We start from the raw sequence: 13,607 nt of genomic DNA on the forward strand, positions 1-13,607 counted from the left end.
TAGGTAGGTAGGTAGGTAGGCAGGTAGATAGACAGAGAGAATGGAGAGGATGGATAGATATAGATAGATGGATGGATGAATGGATGGATGGATAGGACAGACACAGAGAGACTAGACAGATACCGCCTTACCGCCTGCCACCTTCATACGTACGCAAATGGCATTGATGTCGGACTCGTGGCCGGTGAAGGTCTGCCTGCACATCCCTTCTCGGACATCCCACAGCTTGGCTGAGGCATCGCAGGCACCAGACACGAAACACTTGGAATCCGGAGCGAGAGATAAGCTCATAACATCGCCGGTGTGGCCGGTGAAGGTGGTGGTTTGCTGTCCGGTTTCTATGTCCCACAGGGCGCTGCGGCGGTGCAGGAGAAGAAAAAAAGCCCCCATCAGATCAACTGAGTTTAAGTCTGCTAAGGGTGTCTCTCCCCCCCCCCCCGCCTTCCTTAGCTCTCTGCTGGATTCATGCACACAAATAAGGTTAAGTTGACGGACAGGTCTCCCCATCTCTGACTCGCAGGCCTTAAAAAGACAAGACCCCCCTCTTTATTTTCAATTTTTTCTCTCTCTTTTTTTAAAAGCAGGTATCTCCATTATCTGAAGGGGTTTATAAGAGGCCAACGCTCTGTAGGCTGCTGGGACAGAACAGGGAGATCCCAGCCTTCAAAGCCAAGTATTGCCGTTTGTGCGAGATAAACGGACGGCCGCATCGATCTACGGCAGTGGTTCTCAACCTTTTTAATGCCGCGACCCCAACCGGTTGTAAGTCGAGGACTAAACCGGTCGTAAGTCGAGGACTAAACCGGTCGTAAGTCGAGGACTAAACCGGTCGTAAGTCGAGGACTACCCAACCGGTCGTAAGTCGAGGACTTTCCCTGCCCGGGAGCGCCGCACATGTGTGGTTCCGCCCCCTGCGCCGGCCGAGGCGTAGCTGGCAAGCGGCAGAGACGGAGCAGGCCGACCACCAGCTGGCCCAGCCCAAGGGAGGTAAGGCACCCGCCGGAAAAGGGGGAAAAATATGGCGGACAAAAAAAATGGCGGACAGCCTTGCTTGGCGACCCCCATGAAATGGTCGATCGACCCCAAATGGGGTCCCGACCCACAGGTTGAGAACCACTGATCTACGGAAATCAAAGCAGGGACTGAGACGGAAAAAAAAAGACGTTCATTCTAGGCCAAGCAGGATACAAACTGGTTTCTCTGACTATCATAAAAATCTTGATTAAATCTGGGGGAAAGGACTCTCTTTTTTTTTTTCCTAGGGATCATCGAGAGGGGGGGGGGATTGGTGGCAAATCCAACAGGGATTGTGATTCCTAATAGCAGCAGGCAGAAGCTTTTGGGATACTAAAAATAAACCCTCTGCTTGAGCATTTGAGCTCGGAACAGTCTCCCATTTTATGTTTCTGCAGGATTTCAAGGCTGGCAGGGGAGAACGGTGTTTCGACCGGAAAAAAAAATCAATGTTTTGTCGAGTACGCAAACCCTCGACACTCGTGCTACCAAGTCTGGATCTTACCAAGTGGTGTCTCCAGAGCTGGTCACAATCTGATTATCATCCACAAACCGGCAACAAGACAAATAGCCTGAAAAAAAAGAGAAAAGTGAGAGATGGGGGCCAGCACCTCCGAGTCGGTCCAAACAAGGAACCCAAATCGTTGAGGACTAGCACCGCTAAGGTTACAGCCACAGAATCTTGGAACTCTGAAACGCGTGACCACCCCCCTCCCCTTGCCTTTACAGGTGGGTCCTCAACGTGCAACGGTTTTGTTTAGTGACTGTCTGAAGTTATTATTATTATTATTATTTATTATTTATTACATTTATACCCCGCCCTTCTCCTGGTGGACTCAGGGCGGCTTACAGCCAGTTTAAAACAAAACAATCAATACAATATACACAATTTAAAATGTAGTTAAAAAGAAATATTAATATCGGCCTTTTCTTCCTTTTTTAAAAGTTATTTAAAAACCAAATTTAAAATACCCCTTAGGCCAGTCCTGCCAGCTGAAATAGCCATGTCTTGAGGTTACAAACAAGCCCTGGGAAAAAAGTGACTTATGACCGTTTTTCACACTTGTGACCACTGCCGCGTCCCCTCGGTCTTGTGACCGAAATCAGACCGCTTGGCAACTGACTCATATTTGTGACGGTGTCACGGGGTCTCCTTTTGTGACCTCCTGACAAGCAAAGTCAGGGAGGGAGGGAGAAAGCTTAAGATTCGCTTAAGAAAAGTCGTAAAACGGGGCGAAGCTCGCTTAACAACAGAAATGTTGGGCTCAATTACAGTCGTAAGTCGAGGACTACCTGTACTTTCCAGGAGGGTCCCTTCTAAACACTTCCCACCCAGCCCCAGCCCCTCATTCCTTCAGAGGGCTGCGATTTCTCTTCTCTAACAGCTGAACCCGACTTCTTCCTCCTTCTGTCTCCCAAGGTTATTCTCACAACCCAATAATAGAAAAATACGTGTCATTCATTACAGGGAACTTCCACATCCGGAGCCTTGGTTCGTCACCCACCCTCCCGCCCCATTTCAAGGGCCGGGAGAGACAAGTGACCCAGGGTGTCTCGGGACAGGATCGGATCCAGCGAGGTGTCTCAGGAGAGCTTCAATCAACCAAAGGCCGGAGGGGAAAAAATGGTTACAGCCCTTTGCCATAAACCCTTTTTCCTGGCTTCAAGTCAGGTTTATTCGGGATATGCTCCCGTCTGACTCTCACCTGTAAACCTGGCTGGGTTTATAAATAGCTCTTGGCTGCCGTTATAACCTCGGCTCCTCCGCCCGCCCTCCCCGGAGAGCTGTTTCCAGAAAACTGCTTTTAGTCTCCATCCAAAAAGCCTGCAGCAGTGCGAAGCCAGCAGGACGCACAACTTTGCCAGGCTGTGTGCGTGTGTGTCTCTTTTAAGGACCGCCAAAGGTTTTTCCGGAACCAAGCTGGCGAGTGGGAGGAAGAGTCTCTGAGCTTGAGTTGCACCTTCAAGTCTTTTTTTAATTTTTTTTCTTTTGCAAACAGAAAGAACAGATTTGTGATTTTGTGATTTGTGATTTTATTAGATTTATACCCCGCCCTTCTCCTGGCGGACCCAGGGCGGCTTACAGCAAGCTAAAAACAGATAAAGACCCTACAAACACCGTTTTAAAATATAACTAAAAGAAATATTAATTTTGCCGTTTCATTTAAAATTTTTGTTAACACCCAATATAAAATCAAATTAAAATCCAATCTAAAATACCCCTCAGGCCAGCCCCGCTAGCTGGAATAGCCATGTCTTGAGGGCGCGGCGGAAGGAGGGGAGATCCGGAGTTGTTAACAGAGTTAACAATAGGGGCCTGCTGGATATCCTGGTGAGCAAGTGGGCTTCTTGGCTCGGGAGAGGAGTTGTGTTACCTCACAACTCCAGAGTTAAGAAGCTGCATAGAGCAGAGGTGGGCTATGGCTACCTCTAGGGACCAGGGCCCCGAGGAAGGATCCAAATTTCTCCCTGGGCTGTGCTAGGATATATTAAAATAATCTGTAGCGACGGGCCCATCTTTAGGCATTAAATTACCCTGCCTTTCCTGTAGAACAAGAGGTGTCCAGCCCTGGCAGCTTTAAAGACTTCAACTCCCAGAATTCCTCAGCCAGCCTCTGGGAGTCGACATCCCCAGGTCTTACAAGTTGTCGGGGTGGGACACCTCTGCTCTAGAAGGGAAATATCTACCAGGGTGATAGAGATTCAAAGCTCTAAACTGGAGGCCACAGCGTACTTGGGAACATCTGAAACCAAACACCTTGTCTCCTGGGATTGTGTGTGGAGGACAAGGGCGTGAGCTGAGATGCGGCGGTTTTTTTGGCTCAGAGACAACCATCAGCCCGCCCAGGTGATGAGTCTTCCGAGGTCAAGTGGGGTTTGAGGTGGGATCTTCTCCACGCAGGACCTGGTTCAGTCCAACAGTGCATTTTCCTACAACACAGATGAGTTATTTGATCTTTCCAACTGGGGTGGCCAGTTGGTCGGACCCAACCTGTCCTCAGGTGTGCAACGACCTGACAAGGAGACGAATCCTAATCCTTGGGCTGGGCAAGCAGAGGCACATCCAAATCAGATCCACCCGTCTCTGCCTGCTGTATGTATCTTTGCAAGTTTGTTGTGACCTTTCCTGCGTTGTGTATACTTGCCAAGCCAAAATCAAACCATCAAAACCTGGTGTGCATGGATGCACAGGTATACAGCCCCCGTCTCTTACAACAGAGCCCTCGTGCTTTTTATTCAAGTAGAGCATCCCGACACGTGGCTGAAACCGCCCGTTATTCAACTCTGGGTCTCCTGCCCGAGCAACGGGGTTGGACTAGAAGACCTCCAGGGTCCCTTCCCAACTCTGGTTATTCTGTATCCTGCAGTTGTCGAGGATCACTGACTGGATCCTCCGACGATAGGATCAACGCCTCGGTTAATCCGCAAGGAGGCAAGCACAGCTGTACTGGATTTCTTTGCGAAATAAAATTTTTCACCCTCCAGGTGTGTATTTGCATCACTGCCCTCACACCTGATCTCCGCCAAGAATAACAAACGTTCCCAAAGGAGTCTCACACAAACCAGAACGACTCAATCTCACACAAGACAGAATGATATATTTTTTTTTTAAAAAAAGCAGACGCTGTCCATCCTTTTAGTCCTGAACCCTTTTAAAACCCGATGCCCCAAACCGAGATTCATATTCCATCCGTTGATCCTCTTAACCCTTCGTTCGTTTTTATTAGCGTTCTGAACTTAGTAACCCTGAATTTTGTGGGATGGCACTGCAAATGGACAGATGCTGATTCAGAGATATTCCCAAGGCCCCCGCTGCGGAGGAAGAATTTCTCTGGATAATTATGCCTAAGTCTATTAGGATAAAAGTGAGATTGTCGACTTTTTACTGGCGCTCGGGGGGAACTCACCCCCCCCAAAGCTATTTGGCATATTGAACAGCTTAATCTCTTGGGACAGATGTGGTCAGTTCTCTCTCTCTTCCTCTACGATTGGGGGTAGACAGCATCACTCAACCACTAAGTAATATCTTGCAGAACCTTCCTATATCCTAGCCAAATTCCCAGCCTCTGTGCTACATTCAATCTGGAGAAGTGAAGTTTATACACCCACAGAACAAGGAGGCAGCCAATTCAACAGCCTTTTTAAAAAGCAGGGCGTGCTTCTGATTGGCAGACTTAAAAATGCCCAGCATACCAAGATGGGCCAGGGACTCTGGGAGTTGAAGTCCACATATTTGGGCAAAGCAAAATCCTGGGAGCTGAGTGTCTACTCGCCCCAAGAGCTCTGTTAGTAGCGTTGACACTCTGCCCAGGCATTGCCACCTGACACAAGGTGATTGGGAGTGGCACAAAAATTACCCAGAATTGGGGATATATGCAGGAGTCGCCCAGCAAACAAGCTGACGGCGTTTCCAAGGGCGCAGCACCATCCAGAGGTCAAAGGAACTGAGTCTGGATGGGAGGTGGACGTTACCTGTGTGGCCGGCCAGCTCGCGGCTTACTCGGACGTTGCCTTCGCGCGTTTTCAAGTTGTAAATGGAACAAATGTTATCGAGACCACCGCAGGCCACGTAGTTTCCGGAAGGGGCGTACGCGCAGGTCATGACCCAAGAGGAACGCAAAGGGATGGCATGGACCTAGCCAAAAATATGGGGAAAAAAATAATAACGCAGGCTTGTGGAGCGAAGTTGCGTTGAAGTGTCTTTGAATTGATTTGCTGCAATTCAACAACAACCACAAGGAAATTAGTTCGGCTCTCACCTTGTTTGTGGTGTAGCTGTCCCAGATGATCAGTTTTCCATCTTGTGATGCACTAACTAGAAGCCTAGAAGGGTAGACGAGGGAGAATAAATGGTGTTGTTTTTTGTTTTGTTTTTGCTAATCATACAGTGAACTGGTCCAGATTGGCCTCAATCGATCGATCAAATCCTTCGCAAGAGTTTCCCAGCAAACCACATCTTTATTCCAGGAACTGTATCGGTTGCTCCGACACTGCTTGGACCCTGAAGCTTGGAAGGCAGAAATCTGTGCATATCTTTTATTAAATGGCCATTTCACCATCCAAACAGAGTCACAGGAAACCCCTGTACAGTTAATCCTCAAATCACGACCGCGATTGGGATCAGAACTTGCATTGCCAAGCAAAGCAGTGGCTAAGGGAATCACACTCAACTGTACAACCTTTTTGGTCATTAAGCAAAGCACACAGTCATTATGCAAACTGACCTTCACCCACTGACTTTGCTCATTGGAAGCTGGCAATGATGTGACCCTGGGACACACGCCCACTGTCATAAACCCATGCCTGAATTTTGACCTTGTGACGGTAAGGGAAGGTACATGGTTGCACGTAATCTTGGAACGGTCACTAAACGAGCAGCTGTCTGTTGAGGACTATCTATGTTATATAAGGCTGAACCTGGGAAAGTGTTATTGGTCAAAATGGATCGGAGTTGATCTGAAAGTAATCGGGATAGATCTGCTGGCATCTTTTCTGTGGGATTACAAAGACCCAGCGATCTGCAAAAGGCCTAACACAGATTGTAGTATTTTATAGTGCAGCGCTATTTATTATATATATATTGAATCTGAGAATTAATTACGCTAAAAATCCGACTCTTGGGAATCATAGTAAACGAATAAAACCGAGCACCAAGAGAAGTAAAGTATTGAATCTGCGTATTTTAAATGGTGCTTGTCGACTTTAGTGTGTTAACTCTAAGCTTGTTCTACGTTCGAATTCTGTTGTGACACAGTTAATAAACATCGTTTAAAAAAAAAAAAGAGTTAACGCAGATTATTTGACTTGAAGAAACAAACTCAAGTCATTAGTTAAGATTCTTTTCCTTGGATTAAAAACAGCCCTTCCGATACAGCTTCGGTCAATTCAGGAAAGGGGGGAAGGGGGGGGAAGAGAAGGGCTGCTGCCTTTTTGAAGAGCAAGTTCAGTTCTCTCTGTCAACAAAGAAGAATAAATGTTAACTTTACTTGTCAGCATCGCTTAATATTCTCGGTTCTGCAGCAGGAAAGCACAATTACAAAACTCAATAAGGACTAGGGTGGCTTGGCTGAAATAACTCTTTCCTCGCCGTGTTTGCGTTTCAGAGCTTTGTCTGAAAGCTCCGTGCAAAAAAAAATTAACGGACCCGAAGCTCTCGCCGACATCCCTTATGGTCAAGTATCACATATGTCCTTGACTTACAACTGCTTTGTTTAGTGACCATTCAAAATTCCAACAGTGCTGGAAAAAAGTCCCCAGGCCAACAGCCATTCCTGCCGTCGCGTAATCAGAATTTAGGTGCTGGGCAACTGGCCTGTATTTTCCACGGCCGCAGTCTCCCAGGGTCATGTGATCACCATCTGACACGCTCCCGGCCAGTTTCCGACAACAAGCACAGTCAATGGGGGAAGCCAGAATCCCTTAACGACCGCCTGGTTCACCAAGAACTGCACTGATTTGCATGTCACCCGTGACCCCCCAAAAAAGCTTGCAAAATTGGGGTGCAACTCAACAACTGCAGTGGAAATCCTGGTCCCAATTAAGGTCGTAACTAGAGGATTAACTTATCATCTGTTGTGTTGTACAAAGCAGCAGCACAACCAGGAATCTCTTCTGACTCACCCATTCTTCCCACTTTCCTTCTATCTCCCCCCCCTCCGCTTCCCTCTGATGATGATGATGATGATGAGGAGGAGGAGGAGGAGGAGGAGGAGGAGGAATCCTTGGTCTCCAACCTTGCTGGGGACAACCTGTCCAGCCCAGGTAACCTACCTGGAATCGGTTCCCCAGTGCATTGCGTAAATTTTGGCCAAGTGTCCCCGCAGAGTTCTTCTAGTGCGCATCTGAATACGACCCACAGGATCAATGTTGGCTGTGATCTGAAGAGAAGAATTGCAGATAATCTGTCAGCAGCGGCAACTACCCAAAGGTGTGTGTGTGTGTGTGTGTGTGTGTGTGTGACAGAGAGAGAGAAGGGGGGAGGGAGAGAGGGGAGGAGGGGAAGAGAGGGAAGGAGGGAGAAAGAGAGAGGGAGAGGAAGAGAGAGAGAGAGGGAAGGAGAAAGAGAGGGAGGGAGAAAAGAGAGGGAAGGAGAGAGAAAAGAGAGGGAAGGAGAAAGAGAGGGAGGGAGAGAGAAAATAGAGAGGGAAGGAGAAAGAGAGGGAGGGAGAGATGGAAGGAGAAAGAGAGGGAGGGAGGGAGAGAGAAAAGAGAGAGGGAAGAAGAGAGAAAGAGAGAGGGAAGGAGAAAGAGAGGGAGGGAGGGAGAAAAGAGAAAGGGAAGGATTCGCTATAGCAGGGGTGTCCATACCTGGCAAATATAAGACCTGTGGACTTCAACTACCAGAATTCCCTAGCCACCCATGCTGGCTGGAGGATTCTGGGAGTTGAAGTCCGCAAGTCAGTGGCCAAGGCTGGGCACCCCGGACCTATAGTATGAGGTAATAGTAAAAGGGTTGTATGTCTGCAAGGTCTTAAGTATTAACAGCTCAGGGGAACTTGTTAAAACGTGAAGGTGTCACAAAAAAGGTCTGGCTGCCCAAAATAAACAGACTTTCTAAGAAACCGCTTGTAAAAAGGAAACAGCCTTCCACACAGTTTCCTCGTAATGTGGCCTAAGTAAACATCAAGGCTTGTATTTCGGTGACAGGGCAATCAACGCATCGAACGTTTGTAGCATAAACACCACAGGGGCAACAATATACTGTATGTCTGCGTATTTGCGCTGTCTCCGTACAACAGTCGTAGCTTAGCAAAATGCAGGCTGCTTCCTGGAACCAAGATCACAGATAAAGAATATTCATGGCTAACTCTTGGTCTGTTAGCCTTCTAAGCCTAGTTTGAAGAGGGCAAACTGATCAGAGCCACTTAAGTCATCCTTAAGAAAAGGAGAGCAAAATGGGGCCAAAATCACTAACAACTGTTTTCGGTTAGCAACGGAAATTTTGGGCTCAACTGTGGCCATACCTCAAGGAGCACCCCATAGGCCATTTTCGAGGGCCACAAAATGCTTTGATTAAATTTCACACACACACACACACAGGCGCAGAGCTTACCTGGGCCAAGGTAGCGTCGGCACACGCTTTCCTAGCATCCTGCAAGAAAGAAGAATGTTTGAATGCTTGCAGAGGAGAAACAAACCAATAAACCAACAAAAAAAATTAACCCCAATTTTTGGTCTGCTCCCGTTTTAAAATTACTGTTAGCTGTCCATAAACGCATACATAAATTTATTTATGCATAAACGCATAAATAAATACCTGGGAGGAGGTATTTATCAGAAGCTTATATATAATCTGCCAAGAATTTAGAAAGCCTATTAGAGGCAGCATCTCCACTCGATCAAATGGCAAAAAGGGCGATTAGGGCGAACGGGAGGACGGGCGCGCAAAAGGCTCCAGACAAGCTAAGCCGGATAATCCCTTTGTGAAACCCCTTTCCGCTGGGCATCGCAGGCGGCTTCAAGCTGCAGAGTGCCCACGTTTGGGCAAGTGTTAAACAGCCACTCCAAGTTTTATCCCGTTACTCTAAGTCGGGGCTAAGAGGGAATGCCGTAATAGGTTGCAATCCGGTGGAATAGATTTAAATACAATTCCGCAGCTCGGCCGGCTCAGGGATTAGAATTTAAGGCAATTATGTCTCGTCAATCATGAGGTTAGGTTCCCTTGCCCTAATATATATATATATAGCAATATTTTCCATATTGGTCAGAGGATCCAGTAGTTCTTTCAAGAACAGTTGTTTCTCAAGCTTAGGCATTTTAAGATGTGTGGCCTTCAACTCCCAGGATACTCCAGCCGGCGTGTATTCTGGGAGTTGAAGTCCACACATCTTAAAATGCCTTAAGGTTGGGAAACACTGCTTGAGAAAATAGGAAAGCTGAGATCCGGACAGAATTTCCCCCAAAAGCTTCTGCTGGATTTTGACTCTGATTTTCAGCACAAGATTGTTTCATGCTTGACCTATTTATATCAGAGAAAATCAGCGGATGGCATCTGAGCTTTGTTGCATTCTCACAGGTGTTTCATCACCCAACTAGGTAACACCATCAGTGCTCGAGGGAGTGAGGTTTGCTCCCTTTCCTAGCACTGATGATGTCACCTAGCTGGGTCATGAAATGTCTGCAGAAAACCACCAAGCTCAGAGGGCACCAAGGACCCCACAGTTCAACCCGGAGCTACAACTAGTCTCTTCAATTGGTAAATCTAGTTTATCTTCCCTCAACCCAATGCCTTCAAGCATGGGCAAAAAAGGATGATACACTGGTAGACCAAATATGTAGTGAGGTAAGTTGCCATACTGTCCCAGTATCAATCTGCAAAGATCTGTAACATTTTTTTTTAAATGCTTCGTAGCTTTCAAATTCCAAACAGAAAAAACGTTCCTATGTGGAGATTGTTAAGATATCTAGGGTTTACTACCACCCCTGTTCGGCCTGGGATGCTGGAGACAGGCTAGGCCAGGGGTAGGCAACCTTGGCTCTTTTATGACTGGTGGACTTCAACTCCCAGAATTCCTGAGCCAGCCATGCTGAGGGGAAAAGGAGAGGCTTCCAAGCTGAGCCGTGCTAGCTCAGGAATTCTGGGAGTTGAAGTCCACCAGTCATAAAAGAGAGGGCAAGTAAAGGGTGGCATAAGCATCACGTCTATATTTTCCCCCAGGCCCAAATCTTTGGAAATTCTATAAACCAAAAAGTTCTCAGGAATATCTCCCTGAAGAAGGAGAGGAAAGGAATTAATACATACTCTGATTTGGTTTTTTAGTTGCTCAGCCTCCTGGCGTAACTGATCAAGTTCACTCATCTTCCCGCGCTACAGGTGTGCAGCTCTGACACTCCTTAGAAGCTTAAAAACCTGCAAAATCAATAAATAGTGGCATAAATAGAGGGAACCAAATAGTCACACCGACGTGCACATCCCAAAATCTCGGGTTACGTACAAGGCAGTCCTTGACTTACGGCAAGAATCGAGCCCAACGTTTCTGTTGCTAAGCGAGACATGTGTTGAGCGAGTTTCGCCCCGTTTTACGATTTTTTTTCTGGCCAGTTGTTAAGTGAGTCACTGCAGCTGTTTTAAGTTAGTCATATGGTTGTTAAGAGAATATTTGCTTGCCAGAAGAACTGAAGAAGCTCCCTGGATGAGAAGTGAAATGTCTTCAAGGAAAAACAAGGTCCCGTTGACTTTGGGAAGAAGAAAAAAAAACACCTTTGGAACAAGATGGCTAAGAGTTTGTTCCGAATTCCCTCAAGCCGGCTCTCTTCCAGAAATGAGAATTAGGACCAGACAGGTCCTAATTCCAAGTGGTTCATCCCAAGAATGGCCATTCCTGGAGAAGGCAACAAGGCCAACGAAGAGCTACGTCTGGATTCTTCGCAGGACCTCACCGGCTTCTCCAAAACCGAGGGGGAGGCCAGGAGAGGGGAAAATGACCCATTTTCAGCCTACAGCCTTCCTCCACCGGCTTCCTGCTCATGCAAAAATCACCAGTTACTTTATCTCAAGCCTAATTTTAATGAACTTCAGGGCTGGTCAATTATGGATGCTGCAATGTTCCAAAAGCCAGCAAGCTTGAAGTCCGCAGCCTGAACGGGAGGCGATGAATAAAATGGGATCCAGGTCGCCAAAGGGCCCTGCTTGCCTTCGAAACAGCTGGAGATCTGCAGCCATCCTGTTTTAGCCTCCAGCCCCCTGATCATCTTTGTGGCTCTTCTCTGCACTCTTTCTAGAGTCTCAACATCTTTTTTTTAAATATCAGGGTGACCAAAGCGGGATGCAATATTCCAAGTGTGGTTTTACCAGGGAATTATAAATCTAATGAATGAATGAATGCTTTGCCGACAATTTCTACAGCCAAGCACGTTCAGATGCATCTTCATGATTCAGTCACCTTTCCAAATAGGCTTGTCTTCTCCTCTTGAACAGAAAGGCCATTTTTATAGCCCAACGGCTAAACGGGGGAAAAACAAACTCGAATCGCCAATTTCAACGGTCACTTGTAATGAACCAAAAGTCCACCTGGAAAATATTTTCTAGGCAGGAGGGTTATTATTTTACCCAGCGATTTATTTTCAATGGTGTTGTTGTACTCCCCTATTTACACAGAAATTAAATTAGGTTTTCTGCCTCTCGGCCAAACGGCGCTACAATCAGAAAAAGATCGAAAAAGGATGAAGTTCATCAAAGGATGCTATCCGGTATCTTCAAACGCAGCGACCAAATTGGAGAAAGCGATGCTAATTACTTAAAGTCACCTAGTTAACGGCTGTTAAGCCACTGAAATGAAGTTCTAATTACCTGTAGCTAACTGTGCTACAGAAGGAAGGGAGAGCGAGAAAGGGAGGGAGAGAAAGGGAGGGAGGGAGGAAGGAGAGAAAGGGAAGGAGGAAAGGAAGGATTGTAAATTGAGGACTACCTGTAATCTAGCCTAGAAACTTCCCAACATGAGCTATCTTAACCAAGTTATCCTCACCCAGGAAGGACTGCAGCTGATGAACTAAAGACAAACAATTGGAAAACCTAACCAAGAATATTAATACCACGAGAAAACATGGAATAACTGTCATGGCGGTGTGTCCCCGACCCCGGAAGAGAGTGGCCTCTTGCTGTAATCTCATTTGGTCTTGCAGACTCTTGACCCTCTCTCTACCCAGGTAGATCTGGTAAGGTTTCTAAACCAAAGACAGACATCTAATCCCACCCAATTCCCAATAGGCTTAAAAGCATCACGATCCCTTGGCAACGGGATCCAACGGCTGGCAAACATCTGAGCGGGCTTCTTTGAAACAAGATGCTCGGTGTGAGTTAGCTTTTGAAACCTGGGAGAGCCCCGATCTGCCTAAACAAGGAACCAAAAAAATAACCACATTAACAAGGGCATTGCTTCTTGTCCTGCCTTCAGGAGCTTTGGAGAATAGCTTGACTCCCTCTTCTTTGGGGCAGCCCCTGAGATATTGGAAGACTGCTATCATGTCCCCCCCTCGTCCTTCTCTTCATTAAACTAGACATACCCAATTCCAGCATGTCTGGTCAGCTTGACTGGACCAAAGACTGTGGCGAGGTCCCCGTTGACCAGGTTCAAAAAAGCACCAGGGCCCCCACAAAAGACCTTTACTGCAGTCAAATCCCTAGGCGTTCTTTTGAACAGAAAAAATAAAGCTATTTATTGCAAAAGAAAGCTCTGCTCAACGCACAAGATGGTACAGGCAGCTAAATGCTGGTGCGAAACAATGCCCCTGGAATTTGAAAATTTAAAAAAAGGAAAAGCTATTTTCGCTCCACAGGGCTTAATGTGTGGTGGCAACAGGCCTGTAATTTTAGCATTTGTCTTAGGAAAAAAACAACAACAACCTCACACACACAGAGAAGTGGGCATCTTTGCAGAGCTGGAAAACAAAGGAAACCAATTTTTTTTTTTTAAAAAAAAAAAAGCAAACTGACCCCCTTCCCCTTCAAACTCGGCAATACTTTGCTCAAGCCATCCAAGGAGCTACAATGCAGATTGTGTCTTTTGGGGTTACTTTAATCTTAGCCTCCCTCTTTCCCACTGATGTCTTCGTTTTTCTTTTAACTGGTTTCCAGTCTTTACTGCTGTTCTAGC

General features: G+C 46.7%; 1 protein-coding gene across 1 annotated transcript in view; it reads right to left on the minus strand.

Annotated features, from left to right (window-relative positions):
- The window catches only part of GNB1 (G protein subunit beta 1), a 12,889-nt gene extending 2,076 nt beyond the window's left edge, over positions 1-10,813 (minus strand). Inside the window, exons 1-7 of the mRNA XM_015819597.1 lie at positions 10,757-10,813; positions 9,068-9,106; positions 7,786-7,892; positions 5,775-5,838; positions 5,488-5,650; positions 1,520-1,586; positions 132-355 (exon numbers count right to left, since the gene is read on the minus strand). Of these exons, the coding sequence (XP_015675083.1) occupies positions 132-355; positions 1,520-1,586; positions 5,488-5,650; positions 5,775-5,838; positions 7,786-7,892; positions 9,068-9,106; positions 10,757-10,813 (721 nt within the window). The remainder of the gene's footprint in view (positions 1-131; positions 356-1,519; positions 1,587-5,487; positions 5,651-5,774; positions 5,839-7,785; positions 7,893-9,067; positions 9,107-10,756) is intronic.
- Between the last annotated feature and the right edge of the window lie 2,794 nt (positions 10,814-13,607).

This window comes from Protobothrops mucrosquamatus, unplaced genomic scaffold (assembly GCF_001527695.2).
Source record: "Protobothrops mucrosquamatus isolate PMUCROS unplaced genomic scaffold, P.Mucros_1.0 scaffold957, whole genome shotgun sequence".
NCBI lineage: Eukaryota > Metazoa > Chordata > Lepidosauria > Squamata > Viperidae > Protobothrops > Protobothrops mucrosquamatus.